Source organism: Sorex araneus, chromosome 8 (assembly GCF_027595985.1).
Source record: "Sorex araneus isolate mSorAra2 chromosome 8, mSorAra2.pri, whole genome shotgun sequence".
NCBI classification, from domain to species: domain Eukaryota; kingdom Metazoa; phylum Chordata; class Mammalia; order Eulipotyphla; family Soricidae; genus Sorex; species Sorex araneus.
Window position 1 is genome coordinate 37,962,355 of NC_073309.1, and position 27,727 is coordinate 37,990,081.

Consider the following 27,727-nt stretch of genomic DNA (forward strand, 5'->3'; position numbering starts at 1 on the left):
TCGAAATTTAATGAAAATACCTCAGGTCAGGGAATTCCTCCCTCATCCGGTCTAGGTAAATGGGAGCAGAGGCCAGGCCACATTCTTTTGCACCAGATAATGCTTCTAACTCCCTTCTTCCTCCTATGTACAACATGTCAAGGAATCTGTCCCCTCCCTCCGAGCTGCAGCTCTCTCATGCCAGAGGAAACTGGGGCACTGTGGTGCAGTGTTGGAAAATATCCCTAAGAATCCAGCCCCAAGTACATCTTTCTATTTCTAACACTGTGATTCTGTCCCGATCAATATATTTTGGTTCATGGAACGAGAAAGCTATTCTTCAGCAGAACTTCTTAAAGGACCAACCCCTTAAACATGGTAGAATCGGAGAACAATTGGGATAGATTTCTTTGCTGTTGCTCTTTATACCATTTGACAGATTTCGTGGGTATTTACTGCTGTGTGAAGCCAGATGTGTATCTTAGTCAGAGCCTCCTCTGCCCACTGAAATTGTCACCGTCACTGTCATCCCATTGCTCATCGATTTGTTCGAGCGGGCACCAGTAACGTCTCTCATTGTGAGACTTGTTACTGTTTTTGGCATCTCGAATACACCATGGGCAGCTTACCAGGCTCTGCCGTGCGGGCGTGATACTCTCGGTAGCTTGCTGGGTTCTCCGAGAGGGGTGGAGGAATCGAACACTGGTCGGCTGCATGAAAGGCAAACACCCTACTGCTGTGCTATCGCTCTAGCCCACTGAAATTACAGTGATCAAACGTTATGCATAAAAAGAGAGAAAGCTGAACTGAATAAACATATTTATCCTGTTACCTGTTAACAAGAACAACTCTCTTAAGTTTGAAAATTGTGAGCGTTCGGCATAGTTGGCATTACTTGGAGCTGTGACTTTGCGTCATAGCACTAAAGTGCTCTACGCCACAAGCACAATCACTTTCAATTCGAACAAAGGCGGCTCTAGCAAGCTCTCGGCTCTCATTTCTTCATAGAATCCAAGAGACTGCTTTCTGAGGGAAGCCCCGTTTGGCTTAGGTGTTTAATAGCAAAGTTGGGGCTGGAGTGATAGCACAGTGGGTAGGGCGTTTGCTTTGCACGTGGCTGACCCGGGTTCGATTCCCAGCATCCCATATGGTCCCCTGAGCACCGCCAGGAGTAATTCCTGAGTGTAGAGCCAGGAATAACCCCTGTGCATTGCCAGGTGTGACCCAAAAAGCAAAAAAAAAAAAAAAAAAAAGCAAAGTCGTTAATTTGATAAAAAAGCATCTGGCTCTTAGGCCAGATTTCAAGTAATAGAAGAAACAAAGATGCAAAAGTGGTAAGACCAGGTAGAAATGATGAGGTTAGAGTTAGTCTATGACACAAAGATCCACTTTCTCAAAATCAAGGCCAGATTTCTCTACTTCCAATGTTAAGGGCCATTGGAACTATCTTGCGATACTAAATACCTGTGCAGAGAAAACATCCCTGAAGCCAAGAATTTGGAAGTCAAAGCAGGTATGGAGACTTTGTTTGCTAGGCAAACAAGGTCCAAAATAGCCCTAGCCGCCAAAATAAATGAAAAGACCCATGATGCTTGTAGGAGAAAATGTGTCTGGCAAATTATCTCTTTTTCTACAATGGGTTTCTGTAGGGGACAGAACCCAGGGACCCTAGATAAGTTCAAGCACTCTAACACCGAGGAACAACATTCTCAGTCCAGTAGATTTTTGATGTGCTCTAGGAATTCATGCTTTAAAAGCTTCCAGAGGAAATGTGTTTTGGCAAAAGAAAGCCCAAACACCGCAGATTTACCTAGGGGTTACAGTAAGCTCCGTGCGAGCTGGGAGGCACACAGGACTGAAGGGTGTGACGTGTAGAGATTCTGGTTTGTATGACAGCCTTGAGAACAGTGTACTTCCCACTGCAACTCGAATCTTGATCATGTTTTTAAAGTACCTTGTTACTCCCTGAGATGATTATTTCATAATGAAATCATTGTTTTAGATGCTGTTGAAGGGTGCAGGCCCCCAAGAGTGAGCTTGTACATCAGCCTGAGAAGTAAAGTACTCGTGGACTGGCCTCTGCGTTCCTTGGGGTGTGGTGGGGTTTCTCCTTTCGCAGGACCCAAGGCGGGGGCAGCTGCAATGAGCAGGATTCTGGCTCGGACAAGTCTATCCTCAAAGTGCCTCACTTCCCTCCTTCATGAACTGAGGGAGGCGTGAGGATGAGAGGGTCCCTGCCTGATTCACTCAAACGTCCCTTGCAGGAGGAAAACATTTAACAGAATGCTGTTAAATAAGAAAGGGTTATTTTAGTTTTTGTTATTGTTGATACATGATGAAATATTACAGCTAGGAGTTATTTTCTAAAATTAGTCTCTTGAAAAAGTTCCACATTAATGTTCAAACTTACTGTGATTGTGATTGTGTGTGTGTGTGTGTGTGTGTGTGTGTGTGTGTGTATCATACCCACGACCTCTCCTGCAGAAAGAAAATGCTCTACTGCTAAGGCACATCCCTAGCCCATTATTTTAGTCCATGGCAGAATTAGTGAATAGACTTAATAGTATCTTGTATAAATTCCACTTATTTTTAAATTAGACGAGAAGTTTAAAAATCATGCTTTTTCAGTCTCAGACCAAGAAAGCCTACTGTTTATTAGGGCAGGTCGTTTTACCCAGCAATCAGGTCACCCCTGCTTATTACGGAAAATTACAGGCACAAAACCCATCCTTTGTTATAGGGAAGCCTATTCTGTAAGTAATCATGTGCCCTCTCAACTTCATTATTTGCTATAAAAAAAATGTAAGCTCAGCCTGGATGCTTTTGCACCCTCAAATGATTCAACTTTCAACTATTGTGATGTTTAAAACATTCTTAGGGGCTGGAGCAAGGACAGCGAGTAAGGAGTTTGGCTGGCATGCGACTGACCCCAGTTCAATCCCTAGTGCCTCATATGTCTCCAGGGCACCACCAGGATGGATTCCTGAGAGCAGAGACAAGAGTAAGTCCTAGGCACAGTTGGATGTGGCCCCCAAACCAAAACAACAACAATAATAATATGTAAGGCATTCTTAGTCTTCTTCCTGCATGTTTGAAGTCACTGTCACTGTCACTGTCATCCCATTGCTCATTGATTTGCTAGAGCGGGCACCAGTAACGTTTCCACTGAGACATTGTTACTGTTTTTGGTGTGAGTGTTCTAATTAATACATTGACCTTTCACAATTTCAATCCATGAATGGAATCTGGAAAAAATGGTAGGTTCCAGAGGAATAGGCCTGGCTTCCGGGTAGCACTGATCTTTGTTAGATTTCAGGGCAGGTTCTTTGGTGTCTAGACAAATGTGTAGGAACCGCCACATCTGTGTCCATGAAGGCAAGACAGATTCCTAGGAAAGCATTTCTCTCTCTCTTTGACTAACTTTCATCACATTCCACAGAGGGTTCCCTTTCCACCAGTACCGTAAGACCTTAGGCATCCTTGCTTTTGGTATTTAAGTTTAGAGATTTATAACATCAAGGCTTGTGGGACAAATCAAAAGAAGGCAAACAAGAGCTCCTGGTAGGAAATGATTCGATCCTTTGAATATGCTATCGTCAGAAAGCAGAGCATCCTGTGCTTGTATGTATGTGTTAGGCATATGGAGAGGGACTACAAGAAAATAAACAGAAATAAAAATAAATAAATATGAAAATAAAGGGAAATGACATGTTTTTAAGGGATGGGATTCTAACTGATATTTTCTCAATCTTTTTCTTTAATGCTATGTTGTTTTTACAACAAAAATTTTGGGTGATCTTATCATTTATACTAAAAAAAAACTGTTATTAAAACCTAAATATTAACCATTGTTCGGAGCCAAAGAATACTACAGTATCATGCCAAAAACACAGGTTCAATCCTCAGCATCCCATATTGTCCCCTACCGGGAGTGATCCCTCGGTTCAGAGCCAGGAGTAAGCCCTGAGCACTTCCAGATCTGGCCACAAAGCAAAAAACAAACAAACAAAGACAAAAAAACAGAAAGAAAAAAATAACTACTGGTGTCTCGTGTATAATAATAAATCATTTCAGAATGTCCCCCAAAGAGGTGAGCATCCTATTCCGGGGATTCAGAAGATGTTTTAAGATAAAGGGGCTGGGGAGATAGCACAGGGGTTGTGCAGGTGGCTGACCCCAGTTCAGTCTCTGGCACCACATGTAGTTCCTGAGCACCACCAGGAGTGGCCCTGAGAACAGCTGTATGTGGGCCCCCAAAGCAAGCAGACACGGTGCTCCATGTGGTCCTGGGAGCCCTGCCAGGAGTGATCCCTGTGGGCAGAGCCAGCTCTGAGCACCACCAGATGAGGTCCCAAACCAAAAACCAAAAACTTCCATCAACAAAGATGCAATAGCATTGAGTTTAACAGTCAGAATAAGGCATGCCTGGGCTGGGGAGTTAGCTGAGGAAGGGGAAAAAAATGCACTATTTACATGTGCAGGCACTGAGCTCATTTCTTGGCAGCATGGTCCCCCACCAGCCCAACCTCTTGAAGGTGGGCTCTTGTGGTGTTACCTCACCCCCGAATACTTGGGTTCAGATCCAAGCTTCTGGAAGACGTTCTGAACCTCAGTCCCTTATCCTTACGATGTTCTTATCAACAGGGCATATTCTGAAATGAGATACTGTGAGACAGTGTCTATTGCTCCAAGCCAGCAGGTTTTTCCAGACCTGTTAACAGATGAAGACATTTTCAGGGATCATTAACAGTGGCTGCCCCTGCTGAACTCCTAAACACTGAGTAGGTGTGGAAAATTAAAAGCACATATACAGGGGGCCGGAGTGATAGCACAGTGGGTAGGGCGTTTGCCTTGCACGCGGCCAACCCGGGTTCGATCCCCGGCATCCCATATGGTCCCCCAAGCACTGCCAGGAGTAATTCCTGAGTGCAAAGCCAGGAGTAACCCCTGAGCATCGCTGGGTGTGACCCAAAAAGAAAAAAAAAAAGCACATATACAGTTACCCTACCTAAGCCAAAGCCACGTGTTCTTGCCAAAAAAGAAAACGTATCTAATGAAAAATAAGGTTACCGATGGAAACTTGGGTTTGTGAAGAGGCTGGAATCTACACATTTTTTTTCTTTTTTCTTTTTCCTTTTTGGGTCACACCCAGCGATGCACAGGGGTTAGTCCTGGCTTATGCACTTATTTACTCCTGGCGGTACTTGGAAGACCATATGGGCTGCTGGGAATCGAACGCAGCTCGGCCGTGTGCTAGGCAAATGCCCTACCCGCCGTATATTGCTTTGACCCTGGAATCTACACATTTCTAAAAGCCAAATTTACTGAGGGAAAGGTCGAGATAATTCAAGCTGTGGGATGCATGCCTTGTATGTATAAGGCCCTGAATTCAATCCTGCAGAGTATGGCCCTCAAGCCCACGGGCCGGCCTGCAGAGCACTGGCCTGAGAGCCCATGGGCCAACCTGGGGAGTAATACCTAAGACCCTGAGGCCAGCCTGGAGGACACTGCAAGACAGCCAGCAGGCTGACCCCGGGAACACTGTCTGAAACCCTGCAGGCAGACCCCGGGAGCACTGCTGGATCAGCCACTGCAAAACATCTGTGGTCATTCCAGACAGTGAGATTCAATTCACCGCCTCCCCCCAGGTAAGCAGCCACTCGTATATTCAGTTGTGCAACTGTCGCTACAATCAAGCCATGGGATATCCTTGTCATTCTGATCCCGCACAATCTCAGGCGGTGCTTGGCTCCATCCCGGCTGCAGGCAAACACGGATCTGATTTTCATTCTCAGAGTTTTGCATTTCCCAGGACTATTTTTAATGTGGTAATTCTTAGCACACAAACATATGGCTGGTCATTTGGGAGGTAAAATTTGGTTTTGAGGGGTTTTCAAAGGCGGAGTAGGGGGCAGTCCTCTTAAGTAGTACTGAGGGAACCAGGACCCAAAGGCCACTCCTGGTGATACTTGGCCTGGTGATTGGACAGTTCAACACTTGGACTGAGAAATTCAGTGCAGTTCGGCGGGGGGGGGGGGGAGGCGGCTGGAGTGATAGCTCAGCGGGTAGGGCATTTGCCCTGCACTCGGCCGACCGGATTCGATTCCCAGCATCCCATATGGTCCACTGAGCACTGCCAGGAGTAATTCCTGAGTGCATGAGCCTGGAGTAACCCCTGTGCCGGGTGTGACCCGAAAAGCAAAAAAAAAAAAAAGCAAATAAAAGGGAAATTCAGTGGCCTCCAGAGTAACACCCAATGATACTGGGGAAGGGGAGGCCCCTGGCTTCAATACGCAGTACCAGGGTTTGAACTTGGGTTTGAATGCAGCCCTGACCACTGAACTCTCACTCTACCCCCTATAGGCTGAACTCCAGAGACGTGCCTTGGTTTCTGAAAAAACTTGCTTTCAGCCTTGGTAGGCTGAAAAAAGGCTCCTAGCTGGTTGCCTCCCCATGCTGACCACATCCTCTTCTCATTTTTTCCCCCAACTGAAAAACCTGATAAATAATGGATAAGAGAAATGAATTTGGCCTCATTGAGCTAGAGACTGAAATAAAATCCTCCTTGAAGCTATTTTAAGAAGCAACCCATGTTTGGAAAGTTTTTTGTTTCTTTCAGGGTTATGAATGTTCCAATAAATCAAATAAGGAAATTTCTTTGGTGCAGAGAGCTGGAGAGGAGGCGAGAGAGATAGTACAGATAGCACAGCAGGCACGTGCCTTGAAGTCAGCTAAGTCGGCTTCCATTCCAGATAGCGTATTGTCAGATTCTGCTCTGGAGGGCATTTCTGGGCACCATGGGATGGTGGAGAGAGATGAGTTGGGGGTAGTCTCAGCTCTGTGCTCAGGCACTTGGGGCACTATATGCATTGCCAGGGATCTAAGTGAGGTCACAGGCAAGGCAAATAACCCTGTACTATATCTCTACCCCTGTTCATTGTTGTTTGGTTTGGGCCACATCCAAAGATGCTCAGGACTCACTCCTGATGGACTCACTCCTGGTGGGCTCAAAGGATTACATGGGGTGCTGGGGATCAAACTCAGATCAACCGTATGCAAAGGCAAATGCCTTACTCGCTCTACTATCTTTTTGTTCCCTGTTTTTATTTTTGAGGGGGGCTTTTGGGGTCACACCCGGCGATGCTCAGGGGTTACTCCTGTCTCTGCACTCAGGAATTACCCCCAAGGTGGTGCTTGGGGGACCATATGGAATTCTGGGAATCGAACCCGGGTCGGCCGCGTGCAAGGCAAACGCCCTACCTGCTGTGCTATCACTCCAGCCCCCGATCCCCTGTTTGTTTTTAAGACACCAATTTTATAAGAATTTGTGTGTGTGGTTTAAATTTGTTTGGTTTTGGGTCACACCCAGGAATACTCTTGGTTCTGGACTCACAAATTACTCCTGGAAGTGCCCAGGGGACGGTAGGGGATGCCAGGGATCAAACCCAAGTTGGCCACGTGCAAGACAAATGCCCTAGCCAATATTCCATCGCTCTGACCCCAAGAATTTGTTGACAGCAATAGACAGATAATATATTTATCTTTCAACTCTCCTAGAGCAGGGCATTTCATTTGAATATGATATTTCAACTCCTTGGCTACTTAGGGACTGTCCTTTACTTCTGCTCTGGTTCTGGGCCACCGTTCAGATAGCAGAGATTAATAGGATGTGCTCCGTGGATTGAATCCATCCACAAACACACTACCACTGTAAGAAGACCACAGGGCAGCGTGCAGCTGTGGCCCTGCCACAGGCCAAGAGCCAAGCAAAGGGCATCACGGGGCCATGTCCTCCAGGATTTTGCTATCTCACTCAGTAGGGACCAGGTTTGGGGTGAAAATAGTTGACGTGGATATAAACATTTATACCTACAAAAGGAGAGAGAGAGAGAGGGAGAGAAAAAGAGAGAGAGAGAGAGAGAAAGAGAGAGAGAGAGTGGGGAGGAGTGATGGGAGGGAACCTGGGGACCCTAGTGCTGAGAAATGTGCACTGGTGCAGGGATGGGTGTTGGAACACTGTACAACTGAAATCCAATCATGAACAGCTTTGTAAAGGTCTATCTCACAGTGATTCAATAAAAAAAAAAAGTTAATAAAACAAAACAAAACCAACCCAGGGAAGAAGCAGCCCCACTTGTTCTCCAGGAGGTGGAGCTGCTGAGGGAAAGATCGGCTTCCTGGGTTCCTCAGGGCCAGCTGCATGCAAGGGAAGGCCCTTCACCCCTGTAATATCTCTCTGGCCTTCACTAGTCTCATGTCGTCTTTTTCTTTTTTTTTTTTAAGGGGGGACAGGAAGTGGGGGCACAACAGTGGTATTCAGGGATAACTCCTAACTCAGCACTCTAGGAGCATGCCTGGCAGTGCTCAGGGTACCATAACATTATGTGTTGTCGTGGATTAAACCCAGATTGTCTGCATGCCAACCAAGCACCCTACCCACTGTCCTACCTCCCCAGACCAACCAGATGCAATTCTTACCCCCAATAAGGCTGTCACTTCCCTGGGTTTACCTTCGCTCTCCTTTTAAAAATATGTGCCTCCCTTGGGGCTGGAGCAATAGCACAGCGGGTAGGGCGTTTGCCTTGCATGCGGCCAACCTGGGTTCAATTCCCAGCATCCTATATGGTCCCCTGAGCACCGCCAGGGGGAATTCCTGAGTGCAGAGCCAGGAGTAACCCCTGTGCATCGCCAGGTGTGACCCAAAAAGAAAAAAATATATGTAAATTATATATGTATTATATATATATAAATATAATACATATATTTTTTTATATATAAATGCCTCCCAAGCAGGGGCCTGGAGCCCAGGGTCACCCCTGGAGGTGCTGAGGGAACTATGCAGGTTGAATTCCAAGACCAAAGAATGTAAGGCGTCTGCCCCACCCCTGAGTTACCTCCCTTGAGTCTACATCCTAAATACTCTAAATTGTACTTTCTCCCTGCTCCCTTTCCAGAACCACTCTCCTAGGAGAGGCCTTCATTCTTTCCAGAATTACCTGGTTATTTATGGTCCAGCCCCAACCATGAGTGGGTTCTGCTGTCGGGGTTGAGCTTTATCATTAGGATGATGTCACCACACTTCACAGCCTGCAATCACCTGGGAAGGAGACTGCTAAAAATACAGACTCTGGGGTGCTGCCCTCAGCTCTCCAAGATCCAGTAATGCCCAGTCTCAAAGCAGAACTCCACTCAGGAGGGGCACAGTTCAGGGAGAGGTGCTCAACTGAACTGTGTACTCAGACAGACGAAAGTTGGCAGACACTTTCAGTTGGCACCCATGTCCTCTCTTGACCTCCTGAGTCCTTCTTTTTTTTTCTTAAAGCTTTGCTTTTTTTTTTTTTTTGCTGTGTAGTCCGTACATCAAAATTTGCACCTTTAGGAAATGGTGCTAACAAAAATCTACCTAAACATGGGTGATACCATCTGTGACTTCAAACATTGCCCCCCCACCCCCATCGCATTTAAGCTAAGTTTGTAAATAAGACTCCAAGAGAACAGTCTATACCTACCTCCACCTCCCACATGAGAAATGTGTCATCTGCTAGAACACCTATGGGAGGTATTGGTGACTGGTGAGTAAAGAGATTCATTTAAACAAGCTCTAAGAGCTAGTAACAAAAATGGTTAGAGGCCCCAGGTTCCATCTCGGAAACAAGAAATATAAAAGACTGAAGTGTCTGGGGCTGGAGCACTAGTGCAGAGGGTAGGGCATTTGCCTTGCACACAGCTGACCCCGGTTCAATCACCAGCATCCTATATGGTCCCCTGAGCACCGCCAGGAGTAATTCCTGAGTGCAGAGCCAGGAGTAAGCCCTGAGCATTGCTGGGTGTGGGCCAAAAAGCAAATAAATAAATAAAAATGAAAAGATTAAAGTATCTGAGTGATGGAAACGGTAAATCTGGAGGTGGTGGGATTGGGTGGGTGTGTGTGTGCGTGTGTGCAAATTGTGTGTGTGTGCAAATTTCCCTCCCAAGGCCAGGATTAAACATCTTAAAGGTGGTCCCAGATGCCCTGAGAACATAAACCTAAGTGGTGGCAGGGATTCAAGAACTCTTCACCTTTAGGCTGTGCCCCAAGAAACTGATCGTTTGACATCTGGCCTGTCCATGAGCAGTCGCAGGAAGTTCTAAGGTTTCAGGAACTTCTAACGGTAGGATAAACGTCTCTCTTTGTTTTCTTTTTTTTTTTTTTGGCCAAGGCAATTCACGTTGGGCCTTCTCAGAGGTCCTGTTCCGTGCTGACCATTGTGAAAGCAGCCGCTTGCCCTGGCAGGCACAGCCCTTGTCTCTTGTCCCGCTCGAATGACGGGGCAGGGAAGGCGGCACGGCTCGCCATGCCCCTCCCACCGGCAGGCTCCGGCCGAGGCCCCTCAAGTCCGCTGCGTCCCGGGCAGCCGGCGAACCTGGGTCCAGCGCGACACAAAGGCCACTGTCGCCCGGGCCGGGGTGACCTCCGGGACCGTGCGCTCTGCGCCTGGCGCTCCCGCAGCGCCTGGAGCCGGAGCCGGAGCCTGAGCGGCGCGCCATGAGCGGCCCCCTGCGGCCCAGCCCCAGCAGCTGGCGGCGGGCGGCCACCGTGCTGCTGGCCGCCGGCTGGCCGCGAGCCGGCGCGACCGCCGCGACCCCCGCGACCGCCGCGACGACGACGCCGCCGCCGCCCGCCGAGGGCTTCCGCCTGCTGCTGCTGCAGCGCGCGCAGAGCCAGGGCTTCCTGCCCGGTGCGCACGTCTTCCCCGGGGGCGTGCTGGACGCCGCCGACCGCTCGGCCGACTGGCTGCACCTCTTCGCGCCGCACCACGGGCCGCCGCGCTTCGGCCTGGGCCCCCCGCCGCCGCCGCCGCCGCGCGCCGCCTTCCCGGCGCTGCCGCCGAGCGAGCCGGCCGGCCCGCCGGGCGCCGGGGACGCGGCCACGCTGCCCGATGACGTGGCCTTCCGCATCTGCGCCATCCGCGAGACCTTCGAGGAGGCGGGCGTGCTGCTGCTGCGGCCCCGCGGGGCCCCGGCCGCCGCGCCCCGGCCCGCCCGCTACCGCGCGCCGCCGCCCGGCCTGGAGGAGTGGCGCGCCCGCGTGCGCCGCGACCCGCGCCACTTCCTGCGCCTGTGCGCGCACCTGGACTGCACGCCCGACATCTGGGCGCTGCACGACTGGAGCGGCTGGCTCACGCCCTTCGTGCGCGTCGGCGGCCGCCGCTTCGACACCGCCTTCTACCTGTGCTGCCTGCTCGAGCCGCCGCCCGTGCACCCCGACTCCACCGAGGTGGTGAGCTGCCAGGTAAGGGCGTCGTCCAGGAGTGCGCCAGGAGCTGGGCCCCACCCCCGGCAGGAACCCCTGGAGAGCGAGCCCCCCCCCCACTTCGCCCCCAAACACCTAGGGAGTAAGAGCAGCCTCGGGGGTCCTACCATATCCAAGTGGATGTGGACCCAGGTGGCCTCCACAGCCCAGCGCCAGCTCCTCGGTGGTCCTACAATAACCCAAGTGGGCATGGACCCAGGTGGCCCTGCATCCAGCAGCAGCTCTTCAGGACCCCTACAGTAACCAAAGTGGGCATGGACCCAGGTGGCCCCTGCAACTCAGCATCACCCTCTCGGGGTCCTACAATAACCTAAGTGGGCGTGGACCCAGGTAGCCCTGCATCCAGCAGCAGCCTCTCAATGGTCCTACAATAACCCAAGTGGGCACGAACTCAGGTGGCCCTGCATCCATCAGCAGCTCCTCAGGGCCCGTACAATAACCAAAGTGAGCATGGACCCAGGTGGCTCAGCAGCGGCCCCTGGGGAAGTACGCTCTGCGCTCCTGGGCTTTACCGTCTCCCGGGCTCTGCCCAGCGAGCCGATGCCCAGCCGATGATGCCTCTTCTCCTGGCATCTCCGACAGCCCCGCGACCTCCTTTCTAGGAAGTTTCTTTCTTTTTGGTTTTGGGCCAAAGCCCCGAAGCTTTCAGCTTTACGCACTGCTCTGCGCGCGGGGAGCCTGTGCAGCGTTAGGGATCGAACCCTCTGGGCGAATGCGTGCCAGGCAAGCGCCCGAGCCGCTGTCCACTCGCGTCACCGCCGCAAGTTTCTGCGAATGGATGGATGAGCCCGACATGCAGAATCTCCTTTGTACCTGAGCCAGCAGACTAGGGTGTTCGCTCTCTTGTAGGGTTTGACGTAGTGTTCAATGCGCGGATCGCAGCTTTCAGGTCTTCCAGATCGTTGACTAGGTCCACTGGATATTGGGCAGAGATGCTGAGAGTGCCAGCGGGTCTCTTGCGAGTTCCGTCACATTTTACTACTTCATTGATTTTGAAGCCCTTTTCTATGCTGTTGCATGCACATCTAGAACCGAACAAGGGAACCCTGTGGGACAGTTACGGCGTCTTCTGTATCCCTGACAATAGCGCTTATTCTGAAAGCCAAGTTTTCTCCCTGCCCCCTTTTATGGTCACTCGTTTTGATTGGCCAATACAGTATTTAACTTGTCCGTGTTTTATTTAAAGTACGCTTTTTGTAGAAACAGCAGCATGGTAGGCAGTGTGACCATTTCTGCCTTTTACAGTATTTACATCATTTATATTTAATAGTATTACCGATAAGGTGAGGTTTGAATCTACCACCTCGCTGTTTTTTTCTCTTTTTCAAATCTGACCTGTCAGTTCTTAGCATTTTCTTCTTTTCCGAATTCATTTTTGGATTTTTTGAGTATTTTTAGGACTCATCTTCTTTGTCGACTGCCTTACCAACCATGTCTCTGTGGTTGCATGAGTCTGCAACATTTTTTCATCCCTCCACTTTATGTTAATGTTTTCATACATTTGACTTTTACTTCTATTATAAACCACACAGCAGACTGATTAGTTGTGTTCCAACATTTTTGAAGATTATAAAAATGGGGGGAAATGTCTTTTATGTCTGTATACATATATAGAATCTCCTTAGCAGTCTTCATTTATGTAGGGTTAATCTACGTTTATATCTTTGGCTAAAGAACTTACTCTCCTGGAATTAGTTGTAATTGCCAGGACAATAGCTTTCATTTTTTTCAAAAAACTTGTTTGGCTGGGTATAGAATTCTAAGTCAACTTCCTTTTTTGGTCAATAGAGATATGGCTTTGTTATTTTCTGGTATGTATAATTTTCCATTAGGAATCAACTTTTAACTCAGTAATCTTGTTCTTCTTTTTTTTTTTTTTTTTTGGTATGTGACTACATATTTACTCTTTTTTTTTTTCTTTTTGGGTCACACCCGACAATGCTCAGGGGTTACTTCTGGCTCTGCACTCAGGAATCACTCCTGGCGGTGCTCGGGGGACTATATGGGATGCTGGGAATCGAACCCAGGTTAGCCGAGTGCAAGGCAAACACCCTACCCACTGTGCTATCGATCCAGCCCCACATATTTACTCTTAATCATTGTTGTCTGGAAGTTTGATTATGATGTGTGGTATATGATCTTCTGTTTTGTTTTGGTTTGGAGCTGGGAGCTACACCTGACAGTGCTCAGGAAGTGGTGTAAGGAATTGAACCCTGGCCTCCTGTATGCAAAGTATGTGCTCACCCTTTTGAGCTATTTCTTAGGTCCACATGGGAATTTTTTTTCTTCTTCATTTCTTTGAATATTATTCACCTTTTTTTTCTGAGACTCTTGGTAACATCTATGCCCACCTCTTTGATAATGTCCCATGGGTCATGATTTTTCTTTCCAATCTTTTTTCTTTTATGTACTTTTTTTTTAATTGAACCACTGTGAGATACAGTTACAAAGTTTTCATGATTGAGTTTCAGTCATACAATGATGGAACACCCATCCCTGCACCAGTGTACATTTTCCACCACCAATGTCCCCCAGTATCCCTTCCTATGTACTTGATTTTAATAGATTCTAATTTTTTCTTCAAAGGAGGTGGTGTGGTATGGTATGGTGTAGTGTGGTGTGGGGTGTGTGTGTGTGTGTGTGTGTGTGTGTGTGTGTATGTGTCTGTGTGTCTGTGTCCAGGGATCAAATCCAGATACTCAGAGCTAAGTGCTTTTCATATATTGTTTCATGTGGGGTGTGTGTATCTGTGTGTGTGTGTGTGTGTCTGTCTGTCTGTCTCTGTCTGTCTCTGTCTCTCTCTCTCCAGGGATCCAATACAGGCCCTCACAACTAAATGCTCTTTATTTATATATATATATATATATATATATTTTTGTTTTTGTTTTGTTTTGTTTTGTTTTTGGGCCCAACCAGCTCTAATCAAAGTGTGGCTCTACTCACTCCTTGCAGGGCTCAGGCAAGGCAGGCTCCCTACACCCTGGCACTATCTCTCTTGCCTCTGTTTTCTTTATTTTTGTTTCTTATTTATTTGTTTGGGGGCTACACCCAGCAGTGCTCAGGGTTCCACCCTTCAGGTATTTTTCTTTCATTTATTTTGTGTTGTGTTGTGTTGTGTTGTGTTGTGTTGGGGCCACACCTGGCAGTGCTCGGGGCTTACTCCTGGCTCTGATTTCAGGATCACTCCTGGCAGGCTCAGGGGACCGTATGGGATGACAGGGGGCTGTGTCTGAGGCAAGGCCTACCTGCTGTACTATGGCTCCTTCCCCCAAATCTTCTGTCTTCAATTTTCTGCTTTGGAGCCACACCAGGAAATGCTCAAGGGCTCCTTGGTGCTCCAGGATTGCTCCCGGCTTTTCCCAAGGAACCATGCGGTGCCAGGGATCGATCCTGGGCTTCCTGCGTGTAAAGCATGAGCTCAGCCCCTTGGGCTTTCCCAGACTCCCCAGGAACTTCTCTCCAGAAGTTCCATTTAGTTATCTTTCCATATATTCTGTTGTTTTCCACCATGATCTGCTTGTGTTGTTGAGTCCAATAGAATATAATACCACAGTGGTTTTAATGTCACTTCATCAATTCCATCATTTCAGTAGTTTCTGGGGCTGTTTCTGTTCACTGGTTTGTGTTTTTGTTTTGTTTTGCTTTTTCGGTCACACCCGGCAATGCACATGGGGGTCACTCCTCCTGGTTCTGAACTCAGGAATTAGCCCTGGCGGGATGCTGGGAATCGAACCTGGGTGGGCTGAGTGCAAGGCAAATGCCCCCTACCTGCTGTGCTATTGTTCCCAGCCCCATGTTCACTGTTTTTTGTTTTGTTTTGTTTTTTGGTTTGGATTTGGCTTGGGGCCATACTTCACTGTACTCAGGGCTTAGGGATCACTCCTGGGGGGGTGCTACATGGCAATTGAACCCAGGTTGTTCGCATGCAAGTCCAGCACCTTTCCTCACTGTATCCTATCTCCAGCTCCTCATTTTTCTTTTTAGTTAATGAGAATCAAGAGCCACATTTTTCTGCTGCTTCATAGGTCTTGTGATTCAGTCATTTGCCTCACATGGTAAATGCTCTGTTTCTGAAGTCAGTAGAACACTCCCAGCCTTTATTTTTTTTTCCTTTGGGCAGAGATTGGCCATCTTGATTCAATTTTATTGTTTGTTTGACTTTATGTTTTCTGTATGTTTGACTTTTTGTTTTTTGTGTGTTTATTTTGGGGCCACACCCAGTCGTGCTCTGGGGTTACTCCTAGCTCTGCACTCAGGTATCACTTCTGGCAGGCTCTGGGGGGCCATATGGGTTGCCGGGGGTGGAACCCGAATCCCGGATCTGGGGCATGCACAGCAGGTGCCCTACCCGCTGTACTCTCTGTCCCTGATTTAATGATCCTAGCAAATTAGTAGGATCTTCTTAAGATTTATTCAAGTGGGCTTTGGGCAGGTTTATAGTGGTTTTTATAGTAGAATTAATTTTAAGGATTGCTCCACTAATGAATGATAAGCATCAAAAGTCTCTCCACTATGGTTGGAAGGAATTTGAAAAATTCCTGGCCCACTGTGAGCCCTGGGAATCCTTAACTAAGGCTCTCTGGTCATTGTTTTTTTTTTTCCCCCAGGAATCACTGTTTTCTTACGTTGGGTAAGACTCGGGGACACCTTGAGATTTCTGGAGCTCTACTGCCTGCCAGATTCTAGCCTGCCAGGACCTTTCCCAACCTGGTCACTGGTTCCGGGTTGCATGGGAACCCTGCAGTGTTGTGCCCTTCCTGGGCCCCAGTCTGTAAATTACCTGTAGGCTGGAAGGCTCTGGTTTGGTTTCCCTTCCTCATCACTTCCAGGGGCACATTTTTTTAAGTACCTGGAAATGATTTGACAGACTTTTCCCACTTCTCTGTTGTTTTCCGTGTGCTGGGGGAAGGTAGTTCTGCATCTCAGGACTGGAAGGACAGGTTCTCAGCTGGTTGTGACTGGCTGACTCCAGTCCGGGTACACTTGGCCATGTGTACACACGCTCTCCATGATTGTCACTAGGGTTCTTCTGGGTGGAGCTGAGGGTAGAAATGAGGTTACTGCTGAGAATCCTTTCGTGCATGGGCCAGCCTCCCACTGCAGACATACAGAGCCTAAAGTGTTCAGAGTCCCAAGGTGTGGAGACCACCTTCGACCTGTGTGAGCCCACCTACTTCCTCTTCCTAGAGCCCCTCCCTCAGAGGTTTTTATTCCCATGCCCCGCTTTGGTTTGGGGGCTGCACCCAGTGGTGCTCAGGGGTTTCTCAGGAATCACTTCCAGTGGTGCGCTCAGGAATCACGCTCCTGATGGGGCTTAGGGAACCCTAGGGGATGATGCCAGGGATCAAACTCTGGTCGGCTGCGTGCAAGGTAAATGCCCTATGCACTGTACTCTCTCTAGCCCCTCCTTCAGAGATTGAAGTCAGATTTTTTTTTTAAGAGGATCTACCTGCATTTCCATATCTGTCACTGTCACTGTCATCCCGTTGCTCATCGATTTGTTTGAGCAGGCACCGGTAACGTCTCTCATTGTGAGACTTGTTGTTACTGTGTTTGGCATATCCAATATGCCACGGGTAGCTGGCCAGGCTCTCTGAGAGGAGCAGAGGAATCGAACACGGGTCGGCCGCGTGAAAGGCGTAAGGATATGCTGTGAGATGCTAAGGATTGGAAATATTTTACACAAAGTGTTCTAAGCCATATTTTCATACTTAACAAGTCACCAGTCGTACATCTTATTTTCACCTGTGCTCTACACTAATCTGAACATGTTGAATGAGGTAGATTGGTGTCACTCATTTAACCTTTCATATTAAAAACAAAAACAAAAACTTTATTTATTTTGATTTTTTTAGGCCATATCCTGGCAGTGCTCCAGGCTTACTCCTGGCTCTGTACTCAGGGATCACTCTTGGTGGTGCTTGGGGAACCTTACGGGGGTGCAGGGGATCAAACCCGGGTTGGCTCTGTGTCTCGCAAGTGCCCTACCTGCTGTGCGATCTCTCCGGCCTTTCTTCTTATCCTTTCATCTTACCACTGAACTTAAGCTGAATTGAGAAAGCAGAAAGCTCGGGTCACAGGATAGAGATGAAGCAGCCCTTTGAGAAAGAGCTCACTTCTCCCGAAACGCAGCCTTTTCTCCTTCAGAATTAGTGGAGATATCCATTAAAACTAAATTGCCCATTTCACTAGAGAAAATCAGCAGGTCTGCCAGGAGGTGTGTTATGTAAGAAGGTGCAAATTTTCGACCTTTGTCGTCCATGGTTGGAAAAGAATTCAGCTCCCTGGGTATGGATGTGGGCATTGGTTTCCTCCAATGCCAGTGGATATTTAATATACTACAGAAAGAGCAGCTGGGGCTACCTCACATGCAAGAAATCAGCTTCCCCCACCTTAACCCAGGTGTGTGGAAGAAGAGCCGCTCCCAGAAACAAAGACTGAGGTTAAACAGGCAGGTTCTGGAGGCTGGAACAATAGCACAGTGGGTAGGGCGTTTGCCTTGCACGCGGCCAACCCGGGTTCGATTCCCAGCATCCCAGATGGTCTCCCGAGCACCCCCAGGAGTGATTCCTGAGTGCAGAGCCAGGAATAAGCCTGGAGCACTGCCAGGATATGTGCATCGCCAGGTGTGACCCAAAAAGCAAAAAAAAAAAAAAAAGAATACCAGGCAGGTTCTGGCTGGTTGATGCCCTGGTTGATTCCCCAGGCTGCCTGTGACCTTCTGGAAAGTTCCCCCTACCCCCAACATGACTCCTGTTGTACCATGTGACACAGCGCTGACATCCTGAGCTTCAGAGCTCTTTGACTTGTCACCTAGCCTGTTTGTGGGAAGAATAGGTGGTCACCAAATTCTCAGCCTGCCGTCCTGAGTTTTCATTTGATGCTTCCTGTCTTTGGAAATGCTCCACACCATAGTTCTTCTTATCAGCTTCGGCACCAGTGCCTGGCAACTCCCCTGACTCCAACCTCTTTTCATTTAATAGTTTTCCAGGTCAGAGTCCAATAATCCACCTCCTGAGGGGAGCTTCCCAGCTTTCCTCACAACAATCTTTTCATGTTGTCTCAGGGTCATTTTGCATGTCACATTCATAAGTTAATTTCACATCTTCCCTGAGGTCATAGATACTGCTCTAATGGTTTCATATTTTGCATTGCCTGTGGAATGATCTTTTGGAAACCCTGCCTTTTCTTCCAGTGGTCCTCTCCCTCAGAGGCGATTGAAAGTTTCATGTCAAAAGAAATTTGGTTGGCACCCCCTCAGTTCTATGAAATGAGAAGACTTGAAAATTTCGCCTCTCTCTCTGACTTGCACAAATTTTGTCTGGATCATGCACTGGAAGGGGTAGAGAGATGGCTGCCCATCACGTTAACAACTGCTGATGGAATGCTCCAGCTTTTACCAGGTAAACCAACAAAGCGTCAATACTTCTGTTAGAAGGCACATTTAACATCCTGGGCTACATGGTCTCACTGCCCAACACAGACATGAGTTACAGTCTGTGTTTTACGCATTATGGCGGTATCAGATGTGTTAAGGTTAAGGTCTCAAAACATCCATAGGACTGTATAGCACTGTCGTCCCATTGTTCATCGATTTGCTCGAGCGGGCACCAGTAACATGTCCACTGTGAGACTTATTGTTACTGTTTTTGGCATTTCGAATACACCACGGGCAGCTTGCCAGGCTCTGCTGTGCAGGCGAGATATTCTCAGTAGCTTGCCAGGCTCTTTGAGAAGGACGGAGGAATCAAACCTGGGTCGGCTGTGTGCAAGGCAAACGCCCTACCCGCTGTGCTATCACTCCAGCCCAAAACATCCACACTATTTAATTTTTTTTTTTTAAATTTTGGACCACACCCAGAGATGCTCACACATCTCGGAGCTCACACACCTAGAGTTACTCCTGGCTTCGCACTCAGGCATCACTCCTGGCTGTGCTCGGGGACCATATGGGATGCCAGGGATAGAACTTGGGCCAGCCGTGTGCAAGGCAAGTAAGTGCCTTACCCGCTATGCTAGTTCTCTGATGCTAACAAAACACCCGTAGTATTTATTATATACACAGGTACTGGCTAAATTATACTCACATAAGCACATATATGTAGCACTGCACTGTCATCACATTGTTCATTGAGTTGCTTGAGTGGGCACCAGTAACGTCTCCATTGTGAGACTTGTTACTGTTTTTGGCATATTGAATATGCCACGGATAGCTTGCCAGGCTTTGTCGTATGGGCAGGATACCTCGGTAGCTTGCTGGGCTCTCCGAAAGGGATGGAGGAATTGAACCCGGGTCAACCACGTGCAAAACAAATGCCCTATCCACTGTGCTGTCGCTCCAGCCCTTATATTTACATTTTTTAAAACTTGGACATTCTTATATATAATCTCACTTTCTAATTTCTATTTATTTTGGTGACACCATACACCAGTGGTATCCAGAGTCAAACTCAGGGCTCCCACATGCCAGGCATAAGCACCAACCCATTGAACATCTCCTTGGCCCACTTTTTCTATGTTTTAATTTTGTTTTTGTTTTTTTGTTTTGTTTTTTGGGCTGTACCCAACCATGCTCAGGACTTCTGGCTGTGCACTCAGGGATCACTCCTGGAAGTGCCCAGGGGACTATATGAGGTGTTGGGGCTAGAACCCGGGTTTGCTGCGTGCAACGCAAGCACCCTACCCACTGTGCTATCGCTCTGGCCCCTTTAATTTTGTTTCCTGGGGTTGCACCCAGCAGGGGACCGTGTGTCTGGGGGCTCCCGGCATGTGAAACATACGCACTCCAGCCTACTGAGCTATCTCCCCAGCCCTGCATTTTAATTTTGAATAATAAGAAATTGTAAATGATTAACTTGGTTGAATTCGGGAGGCGGCAGGTGGAAGAGTGTTTTGGGAGTGAGCTCAGGATTAAGCATTTGTCGCACATAGAGTGGACCTTGTGACTCGTACACGTAGCTTCCTGTCTCTTTCATCAGAATAGTCACAATCTTTGTTTGTTTTGTAGGGGTGCCAGAGAGTAGTCCTTGTCCTCACATGAGCCTGGCAAACACTCCCCCACTAAGCTATGTCCTCTGGTGATACTGTCTGTTACTGTACCTGCAGGACAGTCAATGATGTTTGTAAAAAACTAAAGCACGCCAAGGGGCGTGTGCACTCACGGGCTCTCTGGGCGGTTCTGTCTCACTGCCCGCGTTCAGTGCTCTGGAACCGCTGTGTGTGCTGTCGGTCAAGGGCAGGCGACAGAAGGAAGAAGGCCAAACTGGTTGCTCGATCAGTTTATTTCATTCTCTCTTTCTGCTTCTCTCCCTGCTCTAGATCTCTCTCTGGATCTGTGGATCTTGCCCCCCAACCCACTCTTACAGCTTAGTTAAATCTCCCCAGCACGAGGGGGTTGGGGTGTACACATAGGTGTGGTCACCATCAATAGGGTTGAGGTTCTTTTCCCTCAGGGGATGCTTCTCCTAAGACTGACTCCCTTTCAGCAGGAGGATCCACCCAAGGGCGGAGTCCCATGAATGTGTTTCACCTCTCCTCAGCCAGCAAACATATAAGAATTCATAATATTAATCATTTTGTATGGACACAATAAGAAATGCATTAAAGCTTATAGAATTGCTCTCCAGAGGCCATCTTGATCTCAGACTACAGTGCTCAGGCCAGATCAGTCTTTCCTATCCCTAGCAGGGTCCTAGTCTCATCATTACTTTTGGATCATGACAGCATTTGTCTATGATCAAGCTTTTAACTTATAGTTAAGAATTAGGCACTTTGGCCAGGCCCATCTCGATGCCAGGGTAGCACATAACTTAATCGCTTGCCCTGGATCCGTCCCGTCCCTCGTTGGGACCCTGCTTTTGGGGTGCTAGGAACTGAAGGCAACTGAGGCTTACGTGGAGAAAGCAGATGCCCGGGAGGGAATAATATTCAAAGCCAATTAAGTTCCAAGTTACAAAAACACAATATTGTCTTCTTGTGTCTATACAAAAAAGACATAGCTTTAAAGTAAATTATTCAAAAGGCATAAAGAGGGAAGAAAGGCAATGTTATAATATTCAGTGTCCTAGGAAGGTCTGGCTTTACAAATTAGCAGAGTCAGATTAAGGGAAAGTGGATTAACTGTTGGGGCTGGAGCGATAGCACAGCGGGTAGGGCGTTTGCCTTGCATGTGGCCGACCCGGGTTCGAATCCCAGCATCCCATATGGTCCCCTGAACACCGCCAGGGGTGATTCCTGAGTGCATGAGCCAGGAGTGACCCCTGTGCATCACCGGGTGTGACCCAAAAAGAAAAAAAAAAGTGGATTAACTATTTTGGGGAAGAGAGCATAGAGAAGTGATTATAGCTAAACAAAGGGATGGGAGAGATTCCGGAACACCTTGATGGGTGAGACTGGGGTAAGCCTAAACTCCGGGAAAAACCGGGACAAGCTACTCATGGCAAGGGGGGAGAGGACAAAGTAATGTCATCCTACAGATGTTTGTCTGCTTTAACCTTAAAATGATTAGAGCTTGGGGCTGGAGCAATAGCACAGCAGGTGGGGCGTTTGCCTTGCATGCGGCCAACTCGGGTTTAATTCCCAGCATCCCATGTGGTCCCCTGAGCACCGCCAGGAGTAATTCCTGAGTGCAGAGCCAGGAGTAACCCCTGTGCATCACCAGGTGTGACCCAAAAAGCTAAAAAAAAAAAAATGATTAGAGCTGTACATACTGAATTGCCACAAATATGGATGCCAAGGCCAATATCAATACTGGAATAGAGTAATGAGCTAAAACAGGAGAGTTCATGATGAAAACAAACCACTCATAACTATTTATATATTCCCCCCAAAATTGTTCTTCTTTTCTTTTAGTGGTACTGAGAAGCAAACTCAGGGCCTCAGGATAAACACTTGACCACTAAGCTTCATATTCTACCATTAAGCTACATGTTTGTCTCACGTATGTAAGGCAAACACCCTACCACTAAGCTACGTACTCTACCACTAAGCTAAATGCTTGCCTCATGTATGTAAGGCCAGCACTCTACCACTAAGCTACATTCCCCCCCAAATTCTTAACTGAGGATTGGGTCAATGTCAGGGAGGTATTAACACAAGAAACAAACTGAGATAAGCTCATAAAGTTAGGATTTTTTGATAGCTATCTCAGTCCTGAATGCATGAAATAGATTTTTTTAAAAATTACTGCCTCTATATCTCTATATACTGATTTCATTGAAATCTTTTATAAACTAATCCTTCATAAAATTAAAATGCTGTTTTCCAGGGGATGAACTGTACATCGAAGACTCAAAATTTATAGACAGCCAAATGTCCACTGAGAAGAAGATCGAAGAACTCATGAAGGAAGGCAAAAAATTTCATCGTGTGGTGATACGCGATCGCCACCTTTATCATATTCATGTGACTATTCCGTCCAAATCGAAGCATTTGTACCCTAAGAACTCCGGTGTCACTAAGAGCCATCTGTGAGCACTTCCCGTTGGCCTCACGTTGGCTGAGTCTCCTCCCAACTGCGGGCGTGTTGTGCCTGCAGGAGTTAAAGTACAGTCTTCCGTGTTTCAAGTGTTCTGCGGAGTTCTCAGGCTTATTTTCTTCATCAAACTTTATAGCGTATTTCACAAGCATAAAGTATTATCTTGTTGCCAAACTGAGATCAGTGGTTCACAAGTGATCCTACTTTGTATTGCTATTATTTCAGAAGTTTTAAAAAAGGATATTCCACTGCCCTTGTCCTTAATTATCCAGCGCATTGGTACTTTTCTTGGCGTGTTTGGAGATCCCCGAGACTTTCTGTTGGAGTTCAGTTAAGTGTGTTTGATTAGACTACAACAACTTTCAAGGGACCGTGTCATCATTTTCTTGTCTTGCGCTTGATGACAAACGAGACATTTTTAAATCAAGTGGCATTCATTTACTAAGTCTAGCAAACTGCAGTTATCTGGGGCAATATTTTAAAGAAATAATGGAACTAAAACAAAAGTTATACTAGTATTATTTGTTTATATTTTGGGCCACCACTAAGCAATACCGAGGGGCTCAGTTCCATTCCTGTGTGTGCTTGGCTGGAGGTTGAGCCCAGGTCTTCCACATGCAAAGCATGAATACCAGCTGTTGGTCTATGCCCGGCCCAGGTGTCCTAATTGTTCTTACTCTGGAGTGGCGGTGAATCCCGAGAATAGAGAGCTCTGTCATTTCAAGGTGTTTCCATGGTGTTTATTTCCAGTGTTTTTTAATATGGGTATGTTTTTTTGCCTCCTTTTAAGAGGAATAATGTTAATAAAGATGGGAAATGGTTAAGACTGTTCTGTTCCAGACCTTTGATACATACATTTTTGACTATGTGCAATATAATTTTCTCATGAAATGTTTTGGTTTTCCTACCTATAAAACTATACCTAAAACAATATAAAAATAATACCTAAAAAAAAAGGTCTTGATAACGTTTTGTGTTTTATTCAGTCCTGAGTAGGAGAATGTGTTTGGTCCGTGGGTCTCACTTTTTCACCTCAGGTGACATTAGCAGTGTCCGGAACATTTTTTTTGGTGCTGAGATGTCAGAGTGAGACGCTACCACCACCTAGTGGGCAGCGGCCAGGGGTGCAGTTAATCTCCCCAGCACTGAGGGACTCGAACTGGAAGATGGGAAATGCACCCTCAAATGTGCAGATGCATCAAGTGGAGGAACAAAAGTCTCTTAGACACGTTGTTCTGGAAAAACTGGTTAGCCTTGCAAGAATAAGGAAAATGGGTCCCTGTCTCACACCATACACAAACAGTCAAAGCGGATGAAAGGTCTTGTTAGATCTCAATCTATAAAGTAAGTCGAAGAAAACAACTCCCCGTGACAATCTCAGATTCCAGTGGCAAAGAAAACGGAAGTGAAAATAAGCAACTGGGACTGCATGAAGCTAAAAGTGTTTTACCGCAAAGAATATGTGGCTGAAATAAAAGGACACCTTAGCGAATGGGAGAAAGGATTTGTCTACCATATATCTGACAGAATCAGATATAACATAGTAATAACCAAGATATAGTAAAACAAAGTTAAGCAACATAAACAGCCAGCAATCCCATCAAAAAAAATGTGGAGGAGAAATGAAAAGACAATACTCAAAGACAAATGACCGATTAGCATATGAAAAAGTATTCATCATCACTGATGATCAGGATGTGCAAATCAAAACAACAACCCTCAGACCTGTGAGGTCAGCCTGTATGAAAGAAAATGAAAAAACCAGTATCAGCAGGAAGACAGTGAAAAACGGACCCTCATCCAATATATTGTCTGGTTCAGACTCTACGGGAAAAAAGTTTTGAGATTTCTGTAAAACTTCAAAGTTGGACTCTAATCTGAGCCAACAATTTCATTCCTTGGCACTACCTTAAAAACATTAAATCATTAATATGAAAAGAGACGATTCACACCTACGTTCACGGCAACACTGTTTACAATAGCTAAGATCTGGAAGCCACCCAAAGGCCCAAGGAAAGAGGGATCAAGGGGTTGTAGTCAGACGTGTACACAGGTGTACTCAACTGTGAGAAGAGATAAAATCTTGCCTTTGTATCAGAATGCAGATGGAGTCAGAGCAGGTCGTGTCAAGCAAATAAAAGACAGAGTGAGAAGGACAAACACCAGAGATCTCTCTCAAACAAAGAAACAAAGCAGAGGAATGAACAATATCAAATGATAACAAACCCTTGGACCCTGGCTGCGTGACTGTGGTTACTAAGTGGCCAGGTGAGGGCAGCTGGAGTGGGGAGGAAGAAGTGGATTAAGGTGATTTAAGGACAGTGGAGTAGGTCTTGGGTACTTTGGTTGTGGTGGCAGTAACTTTGTGTACCCGAAATATTAACACCATGGTAGTGTTTCCTTGATACAATAACAAAATTGAACTCTAGGCTTATTCTTCAAGCCTGTGTTTTCCCTTAAGCATGTGTCTTGCTTGTCTCTATGTTTTTTTTTTTGCTTGCTTTTTTTTTCTACTCTGGAGAAACCCGTGTTTACTCCTGAATATGTATTTCCTCTCTTTCTGTCCTCTCACATCTTTCTAAGCAAGTTTTGTTCAATAAAAATGATCACACACACACACACACACACACACATTGTACTCTTGAAAGAAGAAAAAAGACAATTTTTTTTTCTTTTTGGGTCACACCCAGCATGGCACAGGGATTGCTCCTGGCTCATGTACTCAGGAATTACACTTGGCAATGCTCGGGGGAACATATGGGATGCTGGGAATCGAACCCGGGTCAGCCTCATGTAAGGCAAATGCCCTACCCACTGTGCAATTGCTCCAGCTTGACAATTTTTTTTTTTTAATGAGGGGTGCTGGAGCGACAGTACTGCCAGTAGGGTGCTTACCTGGCATGCACCAGACCCGGGTTCTATCCCTGGCACTCCATATGGTCTCCTGAGGAGTGATCCCTGAGTGCAGAGCCAAGAGTAAGCCCTGAGAACCACTGGGTGTGACCCAAGAACAAAAGAAATGTTTTACAATGGCACATAGAGCGATAGTAAAGCTGGTAGGATAGTAAACCCACCTTGGACACGGCTCACCCAGGTTTGATTTTCCGCAAGTACCACCAGGAATAACTTTTGAGTGCAGAACCTGGAGTAACCCCTGAGCATTGCCGGGTGTGGCCCAAAAACAAAAAAATGTTTTGAATGGAAGATAATATTTACAAGACAACACATCTGGTGAGTGATACTATCCAAAATATATAAGGACCTCAACAAGCCCCCAGACAGTAATGGGCAAAGGACCAGAAAAGACTTTCTTTCTGAAGAAAGGTTCAAATAGCCAATAAGATACATTGAAAGATGCTCGACATCATTAGTGCACATCAAAACTGCAGCAAGCAAACCACTCAGGCCATTCAAAATCTATTCAACTGGCAATCTTTAAAAAGAGCAGATGAAAACAGCTCCTGAGGGACAGCAGCTGGGAGTGGGCAGTTCCAGAACCTTCCAGGGCTCCTGCGCCAGAGTGAAACAGCTACAAGTGAAAGAACTTTCTCTAAGTGTCTGAGATCATGGACCTTGGGGCAGGAACATGCATCAGCGCTGGTTCCTCCTCTTTCTGGTGGCAGCTCCCGGATGTGTCCTGTCCTAGGTACAGTTGCAGAGTCGGGACTAAGCCTGGTAACGCAGATGCTGTCCCTCGCTTGCTCTGTCTCTGGATTTTCTAACTGACTGTAGTGTAAACTGGGTCCTCCAGTCCCCTGGAAAGGGGCTGGACTGGATTGGTTGTATACAGTATGATGGAAACACAGACTATAACCCAAGTCTTCAGTCCCGAGTCAGCATCTCCAGGGACACCTCCAAGAACCAAGTTTACCTAAAACTGAGCAACTCAGTAGCTGAGGACACACCGTGCATTATTGTGCAAGAGACACAGGCAGGGCAAGTCCCTGTGAGCCCAGACAAACCTGCTGGGGGAGGTTGTAAGGGGCTTTTTTTTTTATTTTAAAATTAAAAGATATGAAGGAAATTTGGTAAAATTAAGTGGTATGCAAAAAAAAAAAAAAAGAGCAGATGATCGGTGCTGATGTGGGTATTTCCCCTTTGCAATCTTGGTGAGAAAGAAAATTGTATATCAGATACCAGAGAAAAGAGAATGGAGGCACTGCCAAAAATTAGAATTTGAACTTTCATGTGATCCAGCAATTCTAACTGTGGTATTTATCCTAAAGAAAGAAAACCACTATGTTTGCCCCATGTGTATTGCTGAATTATTTACAATAGTTAAGATGTGGAAACAACCGAAAATGTGCTTACACGTTTTTCCACTGAGCATAATGCTTCAAGATTCACACAATGGAAGACAAAAGAAGGGACCAGAACTATCAGAACTATACAGTGGGCAGGGCTCTTGCCTGTACTCAGCTGACCCAGGTTTTAATCCCATAAGCCCCCCTCCCCCCTAACCCCCCCCACCCAGCCTCAGCTTGCTAGTAGTAATCCCTGATCTCAGAGCCAGGAGTAAGCCCAGACCATTGCCAGGTATGGCCCAAACACCCCCAATTCCTGCCATTTGCAACAGTATGGATGAAGCATTATGGTAAGTAAAACAAGCCAGATAAAGAATACTATCTGATCTCACATGGGGAATCTAAATAACAAAAATCATTGGAACATCACATTAATGGTTACTAGAAGGGTGGGGTGAAAGAATTAGGTACAGATGGTCAAAGGTACAAAATTCAAGTTCTGCTGAGGTAGTATACAGTATGATAATGTGCAATTATAGAGTGGTAGATGATTGTAGTTAGCAGTATGATTATGGTTAACAACTGTATCATATATATGTTGTTTTATAAAAAAGGCTAATATTCAAGGTATATAAAGCATGCTAAAAACTCAGCCAATAAACAACCCCAGCAAAAAATGGAGTGAGGAGATGAATAGACATTTCCTCAAAGAAGACATAAAGATGGCCAACAGAC

General features: G+C 46.8%; 1 protein-coding gene across 1 annotated transcript; it reads left to right on the forward strand.

Annotated features, from left to right (window-relative positions):
- The first annotated feature begins 10,212 nt into the window (after positions 1–10,212).
- Positions 10,213–23,707, forward strand: NUDT19 (nudix hydrolase 19). The gene is made up of 3 exons (XM_004600984.2): positions 10,213–11,251; positions 18,468–18,675; positions 22,539–23,707. Exons 1-3 carry the CDS (start codon positions 10,505–10,507, stop codon positions 22,742–22,744), a joined length of 1,161 nt encoding a protein of 386 aa, XP_004601041.2. The 5' UTR covers positions 10,213–10,504; the 3' UTR covers positions 22,745–23,707.
- The last annotated feature ends 4,020 nt before the right edge of the window (positions 23,708–27,727 follow it).

Coding starts and splice junctions, on each gene's coding strand:
- NUDT19 (XM_004600984.2), top strand. CDS start 10,505: ATGAGCGGCCCCCTGCGGCCCAGCCCCAGCAGCTGGCGGCGGGCGGCC. Junction 11,252..18,467: donor CCGAGGTGGTGAGCTGCCAG/GTAAGGGCGTCG, acceptor CTTTTCTTCCAG/TGGTCCTCTCCCTCAGAGGC. Junction 18,676..22,538: donor AATGCTCCAGCTTTTACCAG/GTAAACCAACAA, acceptor GCTGTTTTCCAG/GGGATGAACTGTACATCGAA.